General features: G+C 53.7%; 1 protein-coding gene, 1 long non-coding RNA gene and 1 pseudogene across 2 annotated transcripts in view; 1 reads left to right on the top strand and 2 right to left on the bottom strand.

The window, feature by feature from the left end:
* The window catches only part of SNTG2 (syntrophin gamma 2), a 184,813-nt gene that overhangs the window by 9,512 nt on the left and 156,235 nt on the right, over positions 1-19,066 (bottom strand). Inside the window, exons 15-16 of the mRNA XM_045447897.1 lie at positions 10,400-10,492; positions 8,240-8,350 (exon numbers count right to left, since the gene is read on the bottom strand). Coding sequence (XP_045303853.1) covers positions 8,240-8,350; positions 10,400-10,492 — 204 coding nt within the window. The remainder of the gene's footprint in view (positions 1-8,239; positions 8,351-10,399; positions 10,493-19,066) is intronic.
* LOC123581700 lies at positions 305-17,985 on the top strand. Its single transcript, XR_006703948.1, has 3 exons — positions 305-2,720; positions 16,760-16,765; positions 17,975-17,985. It is a non-coding gene; the product is annotated as an uncharacterized LOC123581700 (long non-coding RNA).
* LOC123581699 lies at positions 2,619-4,466 on the bottom strand (annotated as a pseudogene).

A 19,066-nucleotide genomic window follows, 5' to 3' on the forward strand; every position in this document is an offset into this window, starting at 1 on the left:
AGCCACCCCACGAGAACCTTCCCACGGGAGCCGCCCCACGGGAGCCACCCCACGGGAGCCACCCCACGAGAACCTTCCCACGGGAGCCACCCCACGAGAGCCGCCCCACGGGAGCCGTCCCACGGGAGCCGTCCCACGGAAGCCGCCCCATGGGAGCCGTCCCACGAGAACCTTCCCACGGGAGCCACCCCACGAGAGCCGCCCCACGGGAGCTGTCCCACGGGAGCCGTCCCACGGAAGCCGCCCCACGGGAGCCACCCCACGAGAGCCGCCCCACGGGAGCCGTCCCACGGGAGCCGTCCCACGGAGCCACTCCACGGGAGCCGCCCCACGAGAGCCTTCCCACGGGAGCTGCCACTCTGGAGCCACCATGAAGTGTGGACTTGGAAGCTTAACACTCGGTTGCTGGGCAACAAGAAAACGGACACACTGGATTCATCAAAATGGAAACCTTCTGGCATCAAAGGACATTTTCACGGGAGTACAAGGTGAAGACAGCCTACAGATGGGAGAGAACACCCGTAAGTCGTGTTTCTGATGCGGGGTTAACACCCAGCATGTGTGGAGACAGAACTCGCTCAGCGCAACCAGAGAGAGACACACGGCTCTCCCAAAAGATGGGAAAGGACTTGAACTGACGTCTCCCCAGAGAAGGTGCACGAGTGGCCAACAACCTCAGAAACGATGCTGGACTCCACTAGGCATCGGGGACATTCACATAAAAACCAGAGGAGACCCCGCCTCACACCCACGAGGGGGCTGTGATTTCACAAAACAGAAAATAACAGACGGGCGAGGGTGGGGAGGACACAGAGCTCTCGTGCGCTGGTGGGAAGTCAGCCCGGCGGCCCCCGGGACACGCCCAGCACCGCTGAGCACACGCTTGTGCCCCAGCGCTCGCAGCAGCTGGAAGGCGGAACCAGCCACGTGTCTGTGGACGGGGGCTGAACACAACCTGGTGTGTCCACACAACAGGACACTGCTCATCTGTCCCACGTGGATGGACCCTGCACACATGGCACTAAGGGAAGGAGGCCAGACACGAAGCCACTTCTGCGTGGTGCTCGGGACACATCCACGCAGACAGAAGGTAGACTCGGGGTGGGGGGTGAGGGATGGGACCCTCCCCTCCCGTGTTTACTGGAAACAGGGCTTCCGTGGGGCATCATGGGAAGTGCTGGGGACAGGCGGAGGGGACGGCCGTGCACACGTTTCATTCTATCGTGTAGAAGCTGAGTGACGTGAGCTTCGCATTAAGCACCCCGGGCCTCAGTTTCCCCATGTCCACAGCCACGATGACATCCTCCCTCCACAGAGAAAGTGGCAGAGAGAACGCCCACTCTCTCAAGTCTCCTTGAAAAGATCATGTACAAGGAGCGCCTGGCTGCCTCAGTCGGGGGGAGCATGTGACTTTGATCTTGCGGTTGTGAGTTGAAGCCCCACGTTGGGTATAGAGATTACTTTGAAAAAAAGGACATGCACATCAGCAAAGCTTCCAGAAACCGCTAACTGCAGGGAGCATTCGTTAATGGACAGCCAGATGCTTGTGTGGGTGACGACCCACAGATGGAACCAGGCTTCCCAATGCCAGGAACCCAGGTCCGGTGTTGTTATGGCCATTGGAATGGCACCTACAGTTACGTAACCTCTCTAAGGAAAGGGCCGTCACCATGGCGCAGCCATAATCAAGAAGAGGGAGTCTAATGGGACAGAAAGTTCTTAGGAAACAGTAACTCTGTGACGCTGGCACCCTCCGCCATGGGCTTGGGAGCACGAGCCGTGCAGCACTGTGTGTTACATAGTTGTCCGTCCCTAGTCCCGAATATCTCATTCACCCCAGGTCCCGACATTAGCGGAGATCTGTGCTCCAGCAAGAGGCCCGTGGACATGGCTGATGCTGGACCCAGGTCTTCCAAATGGAGTCGACAGGGAGGCTACCGCTTCCCTGGAGGAGGAGCTGACGACCACGGGGTCAGACTGAGGCCAGCGGACGAGAAGCCGGGGTGGCTTCATGGGGGTCAGGCTGGGACCGGTCTTAAGCCTGGAGACAGCGGGACCGTGGCTGGCACACCCTACTTGTCCCATGTGGGGGAGCGAGCGTTTCGCGGATCGTGGAGGTGCCCTGGTGGCTGTGGGCCAGCTGGCTGCGCTCCACGGGCAGGTTCGCCATAGCCTTTCTTCTGGAAATGGGAGTGCGATGATGTCCCAGCTGGAAGGATGGCAGGTGAGCTGGAGAGTCCCGTGCTCCTCACTGAGCTGCCGCAGCCACAGGCTGGGGCGCCAGGAGCCTTCCAGGAGCAGGTGTCCAACACTGTGCTGGGGGTCCTGCAATGACCCCAGACCTACCGACCTCACGGAGCCCCCCCACAGCTGGGCTCGCAGGGGCAGAGTGCCAGCGGCACATGACCGCCGTCTCTGCCCTGGTGACGTCCTCTCCACAGCACTGGGCCTGAGGGATGGGGCACGGCTCCCTGCACCGCTCAGAGATTCGGTTCAACTGCATCTTCCGTCAGTGTGAACACTAGCTCTGGACACGTGGCCCCCAACGGGCTCAAAACCAAGACAAGGACGTCACCTGGGCCCCTGAAGGCTACTTCATTTTTTTTTTTTTTTTGCTCTTTGAAATTTAAAGAAAAAATTTATTGAAGATCTGAAAAACAATTCCTAAAAGATTGCCTTTTCCAGAAAACTGTAGCTGCACAACGCATTGCGTCTATCATGTTAACACGTGCATTAGACACAAATACAAAACCATGAAACAGGCCACCATTCTTCAGCAATCGGAGCAAAGGGACGATGCCTAAGGAACAGCATGGACGGCCTGCAGGATGGGCTCTTTAAGCACCTAAAAACGGAGCACAGACAGATGAGCGTGTTCAGGTATATACACCGAATTGAACCTTTGGCACTAGGAGTCAGAGCAGTTTGTCGTACGGCATTAACACGTATTATAAAATTGCATGGTGTCAAAGGGATAGAACCAGCAGCATTCGAAAGCAGCTTTGTTGTCTAGGCAATGAAACACGACAGTATGTCTCTCATTGTCCATCACCGAATACGTTGGTAGTGACTTTGAAGTGAAAAAAAAAAAGGAAAAAAGGGGCTATAACCCCTTTTATTTTCTCTGTTTACGATCAAACAGAGAGCAAACACCAATTCTCTTGTACACTAACGTTTGCAAAGTACATCATTTGTATAAGAGGAGGACCGAACAAAAATGTGTTTACAGAAATCCAAACAGAGTGTCAGCGTCTCGCCTCACACAGCCTTCCGATGGTACTCGGGGTGGGGGGTGGGGGGCGACTTCACAATCGCTAGCACTAAACAAGGTTGCAGAATTCTTTGCCAGGTATTTTAGGAAATCATGAAGAGAATTCAGCAACAATGCGAGACTCTTGTCATCCAGAGGCGTAGAGGCCAACACGGCTGCAGTTCGTACAAACCACCTCGGTGGATGCGGTGCCCTGTGCACCTGGGACGTGGGCGCGTCCGCGTGGCCTGCGAGCATCTCCGCGTACTGCGGCCTCTCGAATTTGTAGAGCCGCTGAGTCCCCAGCATCACATTGAGGTACTCCTTTGTCCCGGCCACCACCTCGTTCACAGCGGACTCCTTATTACCTGTGTTTCCTCGAGGTTTCTTGTCATTTGCATAATCCTCTGGAATGGAATCCACGTTCTTCTTGGCAGGAAGATAAAAGCCCTTTTTGCCGGGGAATTAAGTCCCAACCGTCCACAAGCCGTGGTTTCAGTTCTTCGGGAATCTTTACTTTCACTTCAACTCTGTTCACTCTCGGTTGAGAACGAGGAAACCATTCTCTACCTACCAGTCTCTACCGAGTGGTAGGATCCACTCGGGCCCTTTTCTCGCGAGGAGGCTGAGGTGTCTCCATTTCCAGGTGTTCTCTGTTTCTCCTTTTTGGTTTTCGCTTCAACGCTTTTCTGCTGCAGGCCGGCCATCTTCTTCCCCGGGGCAGTGCCTCGTGTCCCCTCTGCACACCACTCCCGTTCTCGCGGTTTCTGCCGACTGGAGTCCACGTGTCTGGGTGCTCCGCTGTCTGGAACCCGCTCGTCCCAGTTTGTATTCCAACCATCGTAACGTATAAAGCATGTCGCTGGTCTGTCCTTTGTGGCGCCCTTCATGCACTTTGCCTCACGGAGAAGAGGCCCGTGAACACAGCACTCGCTCGCCCTCCTGGAACTTGGGCTCCTGTCTTGGCGCCGCTTGTAAGCGGTTCGCCCCCGCCTCCCCCTTCTCCCACCGCCTACTCTCTACCCCACCCAGCTCCGCGTCGGACGCACCGTCAGGCACCACCAGCTCCACATCCCGGGCCCGACCTGCCAGCGCCCGCTGACCTCACGCGCAGCCGAAGGCAACTTCAATTCTGGGATGAGCCACTCAGCAGGCTGATGGGGCAGCAAAGGGGTTGGGGGGGGGGAGAGATTGGGAGAGAGAGGGGGAGTAGGGAAGGGAGGAGACAGGGACTTAGGGGGAGAGAGGGTGCAGGGGAGACAGGGAGGGACAAAGGAAGAGAGGGGGAGGTTGGGAGAGCGAGGGGGCGTGGGGGGAAGAGACAGAGAGTAGGTGAGCCTGCTGTCGCTCGAGCGTCCCCGTCCCTGAGAACAGGTTGTGGAAGACAAGAGCACAGACGTTCTGGAAGGGGCTGCGGGCACAGGTACCTCGGCTTGGCTCGGGCGCCTCCCGCTCACGCCGTCACGTGGAACACCCCGTGGCCCGTCCACGTGCCTCCCTCCCTCCGTTGTCCACTCTCCACTCCACCGGGTCGGCTGTATGGACGACAAATGCCGTGGCACCAACACTCTTGGCCACGGAGCTCAGCAGCCACGCTTCAGTTTCAGAAACGCAACCTCCTTTACTCGCTCTCAGACGCCTCAAGTACACCTGCGTCCACGTCCGCCCTCGTCTTTCCTTCTGGGGCATGTTTGGCCCACACCCTGAGGCCGGGGAGGAGGCGTCACCACAGGGCTCCTCCCGAGGACGCACCTACCGTCCGTGGAGCCGTGCCCTGCCTTCGGCGGCCAGAGGCCCGGGTCCGTGTGTGTGGACAGGTGGCTCGGGCTCCTGAGTCTTTTACTTTAGGGATAATTCGAGCACCTTCCTCGTTGGAAACTGGTAACAGTTTCTGTGAGTGTCTCTGGAGGCTCCGTCAACACCGATTTGCTCCTTCTTCGTTAACTTACTAATTTAGAACACGATTAAATGCCGGTTAAAAAGCTCACGTCCAGCTGCTTCTGGCGGCTCAGCCGAGAAGCAGATGTGGAATCACAGAGACGCGCCAGGCGCACTGGCGGCCACCAGGGCGAGGTCGGGACGAAGGAACCAGGGTAGGGGGGCACTGTGTCCCCTGTGGCACGCTCCTGACTTGGGCCTAACCCGCAGCCCATTCGCGGAACGCGGCCTCGGAGCCGACAGGAGACGAGTTCCTTCACCTCGGCTTTTCCGGGAGAAGGAGGCAGGAAGAGGACAGGCAAACCTCGTCGTCAGAAAGCGGTGGGATGCCAGCTTTGGAGCCGCGGGAGCATCATGGAGTCCGGCACCTGCACGCAGGGGTGCAGAGTGCTCGCCGTGCCCGCAGCCCTGCGCCCCTCCGGTTCTCATGGCGTGCTGGCTGGGGGGTCCAGAGACATTTTCAATGACTAATAAGGGAAAATTCATTCCTCAGTTATCACTCCCTTAACCAGAAAATTCGGTTAAGACGAACATAATTTTCTGGGAGGCAATTACCCGTTCCTGACTTGGAAGAAAATGCACACAGTGTTCACACCCAGTATTTGCAAAAGCAAAAATAAATAAATTCCATTCAGAGGTTAGTCCCCAGGGCTCTTTGTTTAAACAGAGCCTCGACCCTGAGAACTCTCCTGAGATCCAGATTCCCCGTCCGGTCTTTCCAACCTTTTCTGTGCCTCATGGCCTATAATACATGTGGAGTGTCAGCTCAAAGGGGGTTTGTCGACAACCTCTGTGCCCCCGTCCTGCTACGGGAGGCCCTCTGCTCCGCTCCGCTCTCACTCAGTCGTCACCCGCACAGACCACACACGGCCCTGCCAGGGCCCCAAGCAACGTGCCCATGGGCTCCCTATGTCACCTGCCCTCGTCTCTGCCCTGCTGCCCCGGAGGGAGGCTCGGGGAGGCCGTCAGCAGCTTCGGAGTCTGCGAAGGGGCAGGTCAGGTGGAGATGTGCTCAGTTGGGTTTGCTGGGACTTTTCTATGTGTCTCCCTCTCATCTCTGAGTGCAGGTGGGTTTTCGGATTTCCAACTGTATTGTTATCATGAAGGCAGCCCTGCAAACCGTCCAAGCTCCCAGCCTTTCAGAGCGTGTGTCCGCCCCTGTGACCCACCACCTCCTAGGTCTCTCTGTCCCCGTGGGAGGAAAATGAAACGTGTCCAGCCTGTACACGTGCCGCCAAGATACTGGGATGAACGCTTGCCCCAAAGTCATGTGCCACATCTCACACTGTCTGGTTCAGATTTCCCAGCTCCTCCCATCATTAACACAGACGACCAAAAGTTCACTAAACGGTAACACATGAGAACAGATGCGTTTTGATCTGTCGAGAGCTGGCACCCGCCAAAAGCATACTCTGACATCACGTATGCGGTTGGGTGTTACGAAGGCACGAGCCCACGTCAGCAGGTACTCCAGCAGACGCTGCTAGAACACCCACCGTGTGAAATCTGCTGCAGACTGGCTTCCCGAGGCATCGCCCACACTCCCACGGAACGCACTGGGTTAGGAGGTTTGCGGGATTTAAGCAGGAAATGTTGCTCGTTCCTCCTCTGCCCCCCAAAGGCCAATATATCAATCATCCAGAGGAAGTGGTAACGTGACCCATGGTCAATATATCAGTGCAGATAAAATGCCAAACACAAACGTAAAATTATCTCAAGTCCCCCCGCTCTCGGGATCCCTTCTCTGCTGGTGGCCAGAGTACCCCGGATTCAGTACCCCTCCCTCGCAGCCACCTCCTGTGTCTGTCCTAGATCGGCCGTCCCCTCCACTGCCCTGTCACACACCTCATGACCCACGTGCCTAGACAGCATTTGCATTCAGGCTGTGATTTTATCACTCCCCAAAGATAAAAATGTCAACAGATTCTGACAATTTCAGTTTCACTTAAAAAGTAGACACAGATGGGGCGCCTGGGTGGCTCAGTCGGTTAAGCGGCCGACTTCGGCTCAGGTCATGATCTTGCGGTCCGTGAGTTTGAGCCCCGCGTCGGGCTCTGTGCTGACCGCTCAGAGCCTGGAGCCTGTTTCGGATTCTGTGTCTCCCTCTCTCTGACCCTCCCCTGTTCATGCTCTGTCTCTCCCTGTCTCAAAAATAAATAAAACGTTAAAAAAAAATTAAAAAAAAAATAAGTAGACACAGACCATTATTTCATTCAACTCAACAAAAAGATGTTAGAAACTGACTTTTGGATTTAGCTGTGTCCCGTGTGGTGCGTCCTAATTTCAGCAGAAAACAAGGCAAACTGTTGGATCTGTTTCCAAACAACATGTGCTCGTGGGTCCCATATTTTTGTCTTTTTCTTCCTTCTTCTATAGCGCATCAGACTGACACTTTGGTTTGTCTCTAGTTCCATTAAAACTGGGTGACAACACGTGTACATTAAACACGGAAAAACCCATCCTTTGTGGACAGTAAGCTGACCGCTCAGCGTGATGAGTCTGGAGGTTGTGTCCGAGCACCTGTTAATTGAGTGCAGTCTGGTCATCATCTGAATTGTGCGTAATGCTGTTTGTAAAGCTCTTCCTTCCAATTTGGCCGCTCCTATTTGTTTGTTTGTTTATTGTTAGTTGAGAGAGAGCACGAGCAGGGGAGAGGGGAGGAGGGAGAGAATGTTAAGCAGCTCTCCTGCTCAATGCAGAGCCTGAGTCGGGGCTCGATCCCACGACCCTGGGATCATGACTTGAGCAGAAATCAAGAGTCAGGTGCCCAACCGTCTAAGCCACCCAGGCGCCCCTCATGTATTTTTAAATATTGATTCCCTACTGACATTTATAAGGAACTTATAATTTTCAGTAGGATGAATTCACATGGTTCAGGGATCACAACCCCAAGACAGAAGTGTCTCTGAGAGACACAGACCACGGGCTGTAGTGATGTCCTGGCCACCTGGGCTTGGAGGCAGTGGCACATGGGACTGACGTGTTCATCCTCTGACCTCTGAGGTTTCACGTGGCACGTGGCCGGGTGGCAGCACAAACAAGGTTCCCTACCTTCACCTCTATTTGTTTGGTGTCTGGATGCTGGAACAGCAGCTTTACGCGAGCGTTTCCGTCATCCGAAGATCCCTTAAGCTGAGAAAATTTAAATCTCCAGAGCACATTCTGAAAAGGAATGAAATTCATCAGTTATTTAGAAACGGGAGCTCATTTATTTAATTCATATTTAGTCATACGTTAAATACTCTATGTATATAGATGCAGACATTCGCTTAATTTTCTTATCGGCCCTGAGCATGTGATAACTTACCAGAATCCTTCAGTCTGTGCACGGACCGCCTCTGTCCGTGCACTGGGCTCCAGGCGTCCACGGCCACACTCCCCACCCGCCACCCCGACTTTCTCCTTCCTGCACTCCGGCGGCCGGCATCTTATGGTCAATGCTCCTTTCTCTGCCTATAAGACTTAAAAATCCATTCAGAGGCCACTTGTTGCTGCACAGCATGAGACACGGTCAGGAGCACAGATGGTGAAAACCTTCGATCCCGTGGACATGTTCCCACCTGGGGCTATGTGCAAATCACTCCCCATTCGTTTCTCTGGAACCAACAAGAAGAAGGTGGATGGTCACCTGTTACGACTGTTTGCTAAGGTTCTCCAGACATGAGACGTGCTTTGTAAGTTCTTGTTGTTTAATAGAAGAAAAAGTCTGCAGCTAATAAAGACCCCGTGCCTGGCTCCTCTGACCGATGGACAGACAGACGGATGGCGAGCTCAAGGGCTCCTACTAGGGGGGGGCCGTCCCCCAAGATGACACACCCACACGCAGCCAGAGAGGGGTACGCGGGGCCTCGACGGGGCAGAGGGACGACTCGAAACTGCTCTTCAGGTGAGAGCTGCCAAGTCTCGGCTCTGATCTCCTGGAACCCAGGATTTCGTGGAGCATGAGGCCAGAAAGACGAGTTCACAGCGGGGCTGACGGCTCCTCCTTGCTGCAGGCCAGCTGCTAAGTGGCTCATAGCGAGGACACGAGCACGGAGGTCACGCAGACCTGGCTGAAGGCCGAGCAGCGGCACCTGTACCACGGAGCCTGTCCACAGAGCCTGTCCACGGAGGTGTGTCCACAGAGCTCTGTGCACAGAGCCTGTCCACGGAGATCTGTGCACAGAGCCTGTCCACGGAGATCTGTGCACAGAGCCTGTCCACGGAGGTCTGTGCACGGCCTCACTGTGGCCTTGACGGTGGATGGAGCACACAGAATCCTTTTTGCATTCAGTGTTCCTGCAAATGGAGACTGCTGCTGTTCTAAGCACCAGGACCCCTGTTGTCAAAGCTCCACCCAGCCTCCCGTGCTCCTGCGAGGAGGGCGACAGTGAGGTTCCGGCCGGGAGCCCCCCACTTAGATCACAGCTCCCGCTCTGCACCCCTGACTGTTGTCAGCCATCCTGGGCATCGCGGGCGTTTACAGCATCTGTGATCTCTGCCCACTAGAGGCTGGCAGAAACTCCCCTTCAAGTCATGACAACAAGAGACGCCCCCAGACATTTCCAGACGTCCTTGAGGACAAGCCCACCCCCGTGGGAGCTGCGAGGGGCTCCTGAAGGGGCTGCAGGGATTAATTCGTAGATGAGAGTATTCAAAGGTTTTAGAGCACAGGTCTGGAAACACACCCTTGAGAACGTTCTGGAGATGAGGTGTCCCTGGCTCAGGGCCGACCCACTGCAGGCCACGGGCCAGGCACAGACAGTGCTGGTCCAGCCGATGCTCTCCCAGCCCTGCGCTCTGAACGTGCAGCTTGGACTTTAAAATATTGTAAATGTTGTGTCCGGAAATAATTGGCTAAGGTGACGACTCAGGCCTGTCAGAGGTGCTGGTGGAAACAGCTGCTCAGGATGTGGGTTTACATCCAGGATGAGGGAAACCAGCCATAGCTGTGCATCTGGGGAACCAGCACCCGATGAGCCCAGCAGTAACAGGGGCCATACTCGCACCAGAATGTTCCGGTTTTACTCCAGGCGGTAGTTAGTGTTCCCTCAGTGCGGAGGAGGGGGGTCTTTCCCTGGAGCAGGACCCGGGAAACCCAGCCCCTGATGGTGCGGGTGCTGTTGCGGGCACCGTGTAGCCAGGGCTCCTGTGAGGGCACAACCCCGACGCCCGTGCCTCTGACCGTAACAGCGTCGCCCCGGCCCCCGGCAGCGCCTGCTGACCCCTTACCTTCGTCTTGCTGTCAGAGCAGGTGAATCCCAGCGCGAAATCCACCGTGAAACACAGCATTTCTCCTTGCCAGCTGCACGTGTATGTTTTGGACTAGAAAAGAGCATTAGTTTCAGGAAAACGGTCTTTAGCAATGGAGTTTAACATCAGTCAGCGAGCCGCAAAACCCCCACGATCAGAAACGACTGTTGTAAAAGTGCCGACGATCTGCACAGGCAGTGCTTTCTGTTCCTCGTCTACAGGCAAACATTTCCACGTGCGTGGGACTCCACGTCATACCTGCCTTCCCCAGAGGATTCTCAGGAGCGCTGTGCTCCGGGAAGCCCCGGATGCAGCTCAAGCCATGAACCCCCACGGCCATCGGCGCAGCCCACGCCGGCACCCGCCAAGTTACTCTGCCCGACAGGGAGGTGGCACTGGCCAGACGCTCTCGGCACCCACCGCCCCAGCAGGTGGCAGCAACCTGACCCTTGGTGAGGGACAGGCCCAGCTGGACGGAAAGTGCTCCCGGACACTAGACGTGGGCTCCACACACCCTTCCCGCCAGCCCAAGCGCACCCACCAGCAGCACGAAGTGGTCACTGGCACATTTCTGGGTTTGAACACACACGGACAACCATCACGTATGCAACGCTTACGTGACACAGCGGTAAGCCTGATTGAAATCACATGCTAGTATCAGGATAATGGTCACCAGACCTTCCTAGAAAGTTTGTAAATGTATCAAATGAGCTTAATTGTGAGGTCACTGGTGAATACGGTACAGAGACTATCCAACCAAACGAGTAACACTTCAAGAGGAAAGCTCGATTTTAGCATGAATTCAGAGGAGGCATGGTGTGGTCCCACCTGACTGCCCTGACGCTCTGTCTGGCGAGGGGAGCGAAGACGCCTGAGGAGAGGCCAGTCCCCTCCAGGTCACTTGTGGAAATGTTGAGCATTTAGGGAAAATCAACATAAGCTACACAACTGGGTTGACCGTTTCAACCTAAATCTGACCAAAACCATAGCAGGTAAACTGAAATTCCAATAAGCTTCCTGCGCACGACGAAAACAATCTGAAACTTAATTGTGCAATTAAACTGGTGCTTCTGGTAACGAACCAGTAACTACCTTTTGATGACCCCATAAATCTATCTCACCTAAGTGCTACTTAACATTCGCTCGGTTTTCTCTCGGGTCCTCTGGGCTTATTGTCTTCAGGAGACATAAGTCCTATCTGTCCTACTCCACGTGGTGTCACAAAACCCTCACTGATGTGTTTCATTTTGAATACCACAAGCTTGAGATTTCTTAAAAATGTATCTGGAAGATTGATTTAAGCATTTAAGGAAATTACGTGGTGCATATTTCAACGTCAAGTGCTTTACAAACATCAATTAATTACACGTCACAGCACCATTCCAAGACACGAAATAGCAATCATGTCAGAAAGAAGAAAATCAGTAAGAAAGTTAAGTGACTTACTCAAGGTTACTTCTCAGTCTCCTACAAATTCAAAAAGTATTAAAAGGGCAGCAAATCTCTCTCAGGTGCGTGCACACGCACACTGGCGAGGACTGGTGAAAACGCCTCTGTAACTTCACGCCACCTGTGATGCCCAGAAAACCTACGTCACAGCTGCCCGTCCAGCAAGAAGGGACGTTCGGGACTGGCCGGGCCCGGCCACCCCGTGGAGGAAGGCACCTTTCTGGGCCTCAGTTTCCCCGGATGAAAACATCTAAGGAAGTATGTGGCACGTGGGGGACGCCCCACCGGCAGAGTGAATACAAGAACACAGACGTGGTTGCAGGAAACCACAAGCCACACCCAGACACTTGGGAACAACCGAACAGCCCACACGAGACTTCCTGTGCCTCATTTATGTGAAGAGTCCTAAATCCCTCCCTGGACTCGTTTGCTCTTGCTTTGGACAAAACCCTCACGCGACCTGGACTTGTTCCGGGGCCACAGCGCGCTGGAAGAGGCAGCCGGCCCGCGGGTCCTATGCGCAGGTCTACGCGGACCAGACGCAGCAGCAACACGGAAGCCACGAAGCCCTGGGGACGGAGGGACCGACGGCCCTAATGCGAGCGGCTCAAGCAGGTGGGCCCTGTGGGCCGGGGACGATGTGCCTCGGGACGCACCCCAGGTGAGGCAGGCGGACGCCTGAGTATTGTGCCCGGCTGCCAGAAGCTGAGGTCATTTGAATGTTCTGATGAACTGGGCGGAGAGGACATTTCGGAATTTACCCGCCAAAAAGTAATTCCGGATTTGGCTGGAACTAAAGGGACATCTGAGTATCTAAAAAATGTGCTGGTTAATGACATTCGATAAGTGAAATCGTGATTTTGATAAAATCACCTGTAAATTAAATTCGTGTCGCCAAGTGTCAGAGGGTGTTACTAGTTGGAAACCACTTCACCCCCTTCCGAACGGGTCGGCCTGGAAGGGGCCCCTCGTGCGGCCAGTGCTGTCGGGCCCCACCTGCTCCCAGCTTGCCTGGGGCTGCGCCCGCTTCTCCGAGGACAGCTCCTACCCGGGCCCTCCCCACCGCGCGGCCCTGACCGCCACACAAACGCCCGCCATCGCGGAGCTGTCCACAGCCACCTTTCCTTCTTTTCCCGGAAAGGCTGGCTCGCCGTGGAGCCTGGAGTGTGAGGGGCTCGCAGACGGGGAGACCCACGTCCCATCCACGTGGCACAGGTGACAGTGTAAACGGGAAACCTAGAAAGCTTTTAGAGGAAGACACGGGACGGAACCGCCCTGACCTGGAACGAAACCCGGAGATCTTAGAAACGACACCAAGAACAAGCCAGGAAAGAAGAAATCTTGAATCGGACCTCATCAGAACGAGAACTCTGCCCTGCGACCCACACGAAACGTACTCTTCTCTCGTCAGGCGGAGTGCCTCCCACGTTGCTGGGTGTGCCCGACATTCGTGGACAGCCCTGACATCCCACGTATCTAACAGTCCCACGTTGATGCACAGGCGGGTTGTTTGAGGATTTGGACAGCAGCTGCCACCAAGGCTTCTGTGCACAACAAGGCAAGGAGTGGGATGTCTCCGTCTTAGGGTGGCTGTGCATTTAATGCAGGGACTGGCCAGACTGGTCACGTCGCTTTACATCACCGCCAGCCACGTGCCAGACTTTCCATCCCTCCACGTCCTCACCTACGTGTGGTATCCGTCCTTGGGCGTTTAAATTTCAGTCCTGCCAACAGGTGTGCAATTTGCACTCTCCTCCCAACGACTCTGAACGTATTCTCACGTGATGGTTTCCGGTCTGCACATCTTCTCTCATGGACTGTGTACTCAAATGTTTTGCCCAAATTTTGTTGGTTTGGTTGTTTTCCTCATTATTGAGCTTCGAGATCTCTTTATATATTATGGCTACAAGCCCTTTGTGAGATCTACGCCTTGCAAGTATTTCCTCCCACATTTTGGCATCTTTTTCACGTTTCCTGGCACTTGTCTTTCAAATAATACCGTTTTTTTATTTTGATGAAGTCCAAATTATCATTGTTTTCCTTTTATGTGGATTGTGGTTTTGGTTTTATTACTGAGAAACATTTGCATCACTAAGGGTCAGAAAGATTTTACCTACTATTTTCTTCTAGAAGTTTTAGTTTTGCATTTATACTTCTATGACCCATTTTTTTAAAATATGAAATTTATTGTCAAATTGGTTTCCATATAACACCCAATGCTCATCCCAACAGGTGCCCTCCTCGATGCCCACCCCCACCCTCTCCTCCTTCCCACCCCCCATCAACCCTCAGTTTATTCTCAGTTTTTAAGACTCTCTTATAGTTTGCCTCCCTCCCCAACTTTTTTTTCCCCTTCTCCTCCCCCATTGACCCATTTTTTAAAATGTTTATTTATTTTTGACAGAGAGAGACAGAGCCTGAGTAGGGGAGGGGCAGAGAGCGACACACACACAGAATCCAAAGCAGGCTCCAGGCTCCGAGCTGTCAGCACAGAGCCCGACGCGGGGCTCGAACTCATGGACCGCAGGATCATGACCTGAGCCGAAGTCGGACGCTCAACCGAGTGAGCCACCCAGGCGCCCCTGTCTATGACCCATTTTGAGTCTATGTTCATAGATGGTGTGGGGTACGGATTAAAGTCCATTTTTTTGCATAAATACCCAATTGTTCCAGCAGAACTTGTCCGAGACTTCCATCCTCCCCTGAAGGGCCGTTCCGTGCCAGAGGACACGGTCTATGTCTGTGTAGGTCTACCTCTGGATTCTGGATTCTGCCGGTCTTTGTGGCAACCGCATACGGTCGCGATGGCCCCAGCTTCTCCAGCTTTGGGATCAGGCAGTGTTGGTCCCTGGGTTTTGCCGTTCCTTTTCCAGTTACCTAAGACATCTTCTGTCCCTCCATTCCCAACATGAAGTTTAGAACCATCTTGTCAGAGTCCACATACGAGGCTGCTGGGACAGCACCTGGAGTCTCCTCGACGGATTGGCGGCAGGGTCACTGACCTTTTGGCATCATTGTGACTTCTGGGCCGTGCACGAGTCTAGGTCTCCACTTACGTGGGTTTCCTCTAACTTCTCTCTGAGCCACGCTTTGCAGTTTTGTTACAAGTCTTTTATGTGTTTCAGATTTGTCCACATTTCCTATTTTTGATGCTGTTACAAGTATTTTTTGTTGTCTGCTCCTTATATCAGGAAACGAAATGGATGTTTATATATTGACCTTGGATCTTGCAACTTTTTCTTGTAGCTGAACTCCCTTCTCTTGTAGATTCTACCTGAGTTTCTAGTAGGAATGTCATGAAATCTGTGGGTAAAGACAGTTTTACTCTTTCCCTTCCAACCTGGTGTCTCTTATTCCTCTTTCTGGCTGAGGCCCTGGCTACTGCCTTCGGTAAATATCAATACAAGTGATGACAGGGGACAGCTTTGCCTATGCTCAGTCTTCGGGGACACAGTCTCTGGCCACTAAGCAGGATGTCACCTGTGGGCACTTCTGTGCCTTCCTAGCAGGTTAAGGAAAGTTTCTTCCATTTCTAGTTTGCCGAGTTTGTTAGATCAGATACGAAGTTGGATTTTATCAAATATTTCCCTGGGTCTGTTGAAATGATGATAGGATTTTTCTCTTTTAAATTGTTAGCCTGATAGATTAATTTGATTGATTTTATTAAAAAAAATTTTTTTTAATGTTTATTTTTTAGACAGAGACAGAGCATGAACGGGGGAGGGTCAGAGAGAGAGGAAGACACAGAATCCGAAGCAGGCTCTAGGCTCTGAGCCGTCAGCACAGAGCCCGATGCGGGGCTCGAACTCACAGACCACGAGATCATGACCTGAGCTGAAGTCGGATACTTAACCCACTGAGCCACCTAGGTGCCCCTAATTTGATTGATTTTAGACATAAAACCAATGGTATTTTCCTAGGATAATTTTTTCTTAACTTGACGTATTATTCCTGTTATAGAAGAAGTTACTGGATTTTATTAGGTAAAACTGTGTTTAGAATATTTATCTACACTCGTAAAGGACAATGGTCCATAGCTGTGTTTACTTTGTACAACCTTGTTCAACACTGGCCGTGGGGTGATGCTGGGCTCATGGGAGCTTGAAAGCATTGCCTCCTACTTCCAATTTTCTGGGTTAGTTTGTGTGATTAGTTTTTCCTTTTTTTAATGTTTAGTACAACTCATCAACGACTCCATTTGGGACTGGAATTTCCTTTGTGGGGAAGGACTTAGCAAAAACTCCACTTTTAAACCACAAATGGTATCTTTTGGGTAACTCGTCTCCCCTTGAGGGAGGCTTGGTGGTTTGTGTCTTTACAAGGATTGTGTCCATTCTGAGTTGTCAGATTTGTGTTAATTTTTAGAAATTGTTTATGTAATGTTCCCTGACTGTGTCTTTAAATATCTGGGTAGTGACATTTTGTCCCTCATTCTTAATGCTTTTCCTTTTCATCAATCTGGCAAGACTTTCATTAATTTTTTGATCTTATAGAATCAAATTTTAGTTTCACTGATTTTCTGTTTTTCTTTGGTTTTCTGTCTAGTTCACTGATTTCTACTCCGACTTATATTTCTTTGCTTACTTTGGGTCAGACTGCCTGTTGTTTCTTTCCAGTTCCTTAGAAGAGGTTCGTTCTCTGGCTTCAGCGGCTGCTCGAGGCCACAGGACGTCGGACCGTAGCGTGACCCACGCTGCCCTGAGGTTGGCCCGGGCTCCGGCCACGTCTCCCGTCAAGGCAGACAGGAGAACAAGTGTGTGTGCACATGCGTGTGAGTGCAAGAATGCTGTCTGGAGATTCTTTTCCAGCAAAAAAGGACAAATCATCGGCCGAGTGACATTCAGCTAACAAGCGGCAAAAGTTAACTCAGTTGTTTTTTGTCTGGTAGAGTCGGAAGTCGCCAACGTCCGGCGGGATGAGCCACCCGAGGGCCGGTTTAGGAGGCTGCGATACCGCCCCCCCCGCCGAGCAGGTTTTCCATCTACCCAGCAGGGGCGTCTGGAAGCACCCGCATTACAGCGTCTGCGTTCGGTGGGTTTCCCGAGGGCTCTGTGGACTGTCCCAACAACCCCGACTTCCCTCGTTAATAAAGGAACTAAATGACATCTTTGGGCATGTGTTCACCTTACGTTTCCTTGAGAGTCATGACCTCAGCTTTACACGGTCTGCGTTTACTGGAGACGGACAGGCTGCAGGTGCGGAGGCTGGTGGGAGGGGCACCCGCTCTCGAGGGTTCGCAGAGTGTGGACGCCGGCCACACGCCCCGTCTGAGCATCGTCCTGGCCCAACAAGACAAGCAGCACAGTTACCTGTTGTGGAACCAAAATCTGTGAACGGAAAGCACACCCCGCTGCTCTGGCAGGTGTCCCACGACCAGCAGGGGAGACGGTCTAAGCAGACACGGGGACCTCAAAGCTCAGCCGGTGGGGCCGGCAAGCCCTGGTTTGTCTGTAGGACGGCGAGGGTCTCGGTGCCTCGTCCTGTGAGCTCAGAAGCAGCCCACCCGATGCAGATACTCAGACCGCAGGCTGCTGCGAGGACACAGATCCCGTTTCGTTTTTCTTAAACTCCAACAGGATGTGGCTGGTATAGTTAAAATTTAGGTACACTGATGTGGACAAAACGCACAGCACTTTGCACGTCACCCAGCACCACGCGCACCCGATGCTGAGATAGGAGCAAACGTTGTTTGAAGAGTGGACGGCGGGACCGTGGACCGCGGCGGGACCACGGCACGGGGACAGGACAGTGGGACAGTCGCGGCGGGACCCCGGCCTGCAGGCGACACGGCATGTACAGCCAGAGGACTTCCGTCTGGTGCCTGAGGGCACCTGTGGAGGTCTGTGACACAGGTGTCACTCGAAACGACTTTAGTTAAACGTGTTGAGCTGGAGACGGGCAGGGGTTGTAAACTCCCGCTGGCACACCCCCGATTTGGAGGATTTCTCTGTGGGGTGCTGACCCCGCCGAGGTGCCCTGAGACGCTGCTGTGAGGAAACGGGCCACCAGTTCAAGTCCAGAACTTTCTTCCTGACGTCCTTATGGGGAAGCAGGGATGCGGTGACAGCCGGGGGGATGAAGCTCGCAGCCTGCCGCACACGGGAGGAGAACACGTCACAAACGTGTAAACCTTCTCGAGGTTCGAAGGCGGGGCCTCGGGAGGGGCGGAGTCCAAGCCAGGAACAGGAGAGACGCTGAATCAGGCAGAAATGGACGGGGCTGCGGAGGGGCCACTGAGCCCTTCCGAACGTGAGTCTTCTCATCAGTGAGAGAAAGAACACAGAAAACAGGGTCGCGTCTCAGATTTACTTTAAAAGATTAACACAAGGTACAAACTGCACACGGCCTGGCACGGAGGCACGTTAAGATTAGTATAACTCCCAGGGGTGCCTGGGTGGCTCAGTTGGTTAAGTGTCTGACTTCAGCTCAGGTCATGATCTTGCGGTTTGTGGGTTCAAGCCCCCCGTCGGGCTCTGTGCTGACAGCTCGGAGCCTGGAGCTGCTTCGGATTCTGTGTCTCCCTCTCTCTCTGCTCCTCCCCCGCTCGTGCTCTGCCTCTCTCTCTCAAAAATAAATAAACATTAAAAAAACCTTAAAAACAAATTAGTGTAATTCCCAGAGTGGCTCTCGTGTGCACACTATAATCGTTAATTTGCAGAGGAAGTGAAGGAGTTTAGGGAAATATTTTGCCCAAGTTCACGGAGGAAGAAACTGGCCACACATTCCAGAGCACGTCTGCCGTCCTTCCCGCCTCCGAGTCCAGAAAACTGAGAAATCGGAACAGAGTCCCCGGCACTGGATGCCACACCAGGGGGCAGGAATCGCGCAGGATCCTGCTTCGGAAAGTGGGCGTTGACGATTCAGACTGGGCAGGTCTTGGGGGAACTTCCTGTCCTGTACACGGAGACCCCACCACACAAGCCGACCCCTCACACCAGACGGTCACCGTCGCGGCCACGCTCGTCCTCGCCTGCCCACGGAAGACCCTCGCCATCTCAATCCTGGATTGTGGAGAGGCTCCCCGGAACCCACCGGCACGCTGCCCTCCCGTCCTGATCCAGACCCGGCGTCCTCCCTTCTCCCCGCTGCCCCGCCAGCCCGTCTCTGGCTCTCCCCTCTCCCTACTTGCCCAAATACCGAGGACTCAGCAAGGGGAGCCGCCACCCCCTCCGGAGGGACTTCCCGACCATGCAAGCA

The sequence above is a fragment of the Leopardus geoffroyi genome, chromosome A3, assembly GCF_018350155.1.
Source record: "Leopardus geoffroyi isolate Oge1 chromosome A3, O.geoffroyi_Oge1_pat1.0, whole genome shotgun sequence".
Lineage (NCBI taxonomy): Eukaryota > Metazoa > Chordata > Mammalia > Carnivora > Felidae > Leopardus > Leopardus geoffroyi.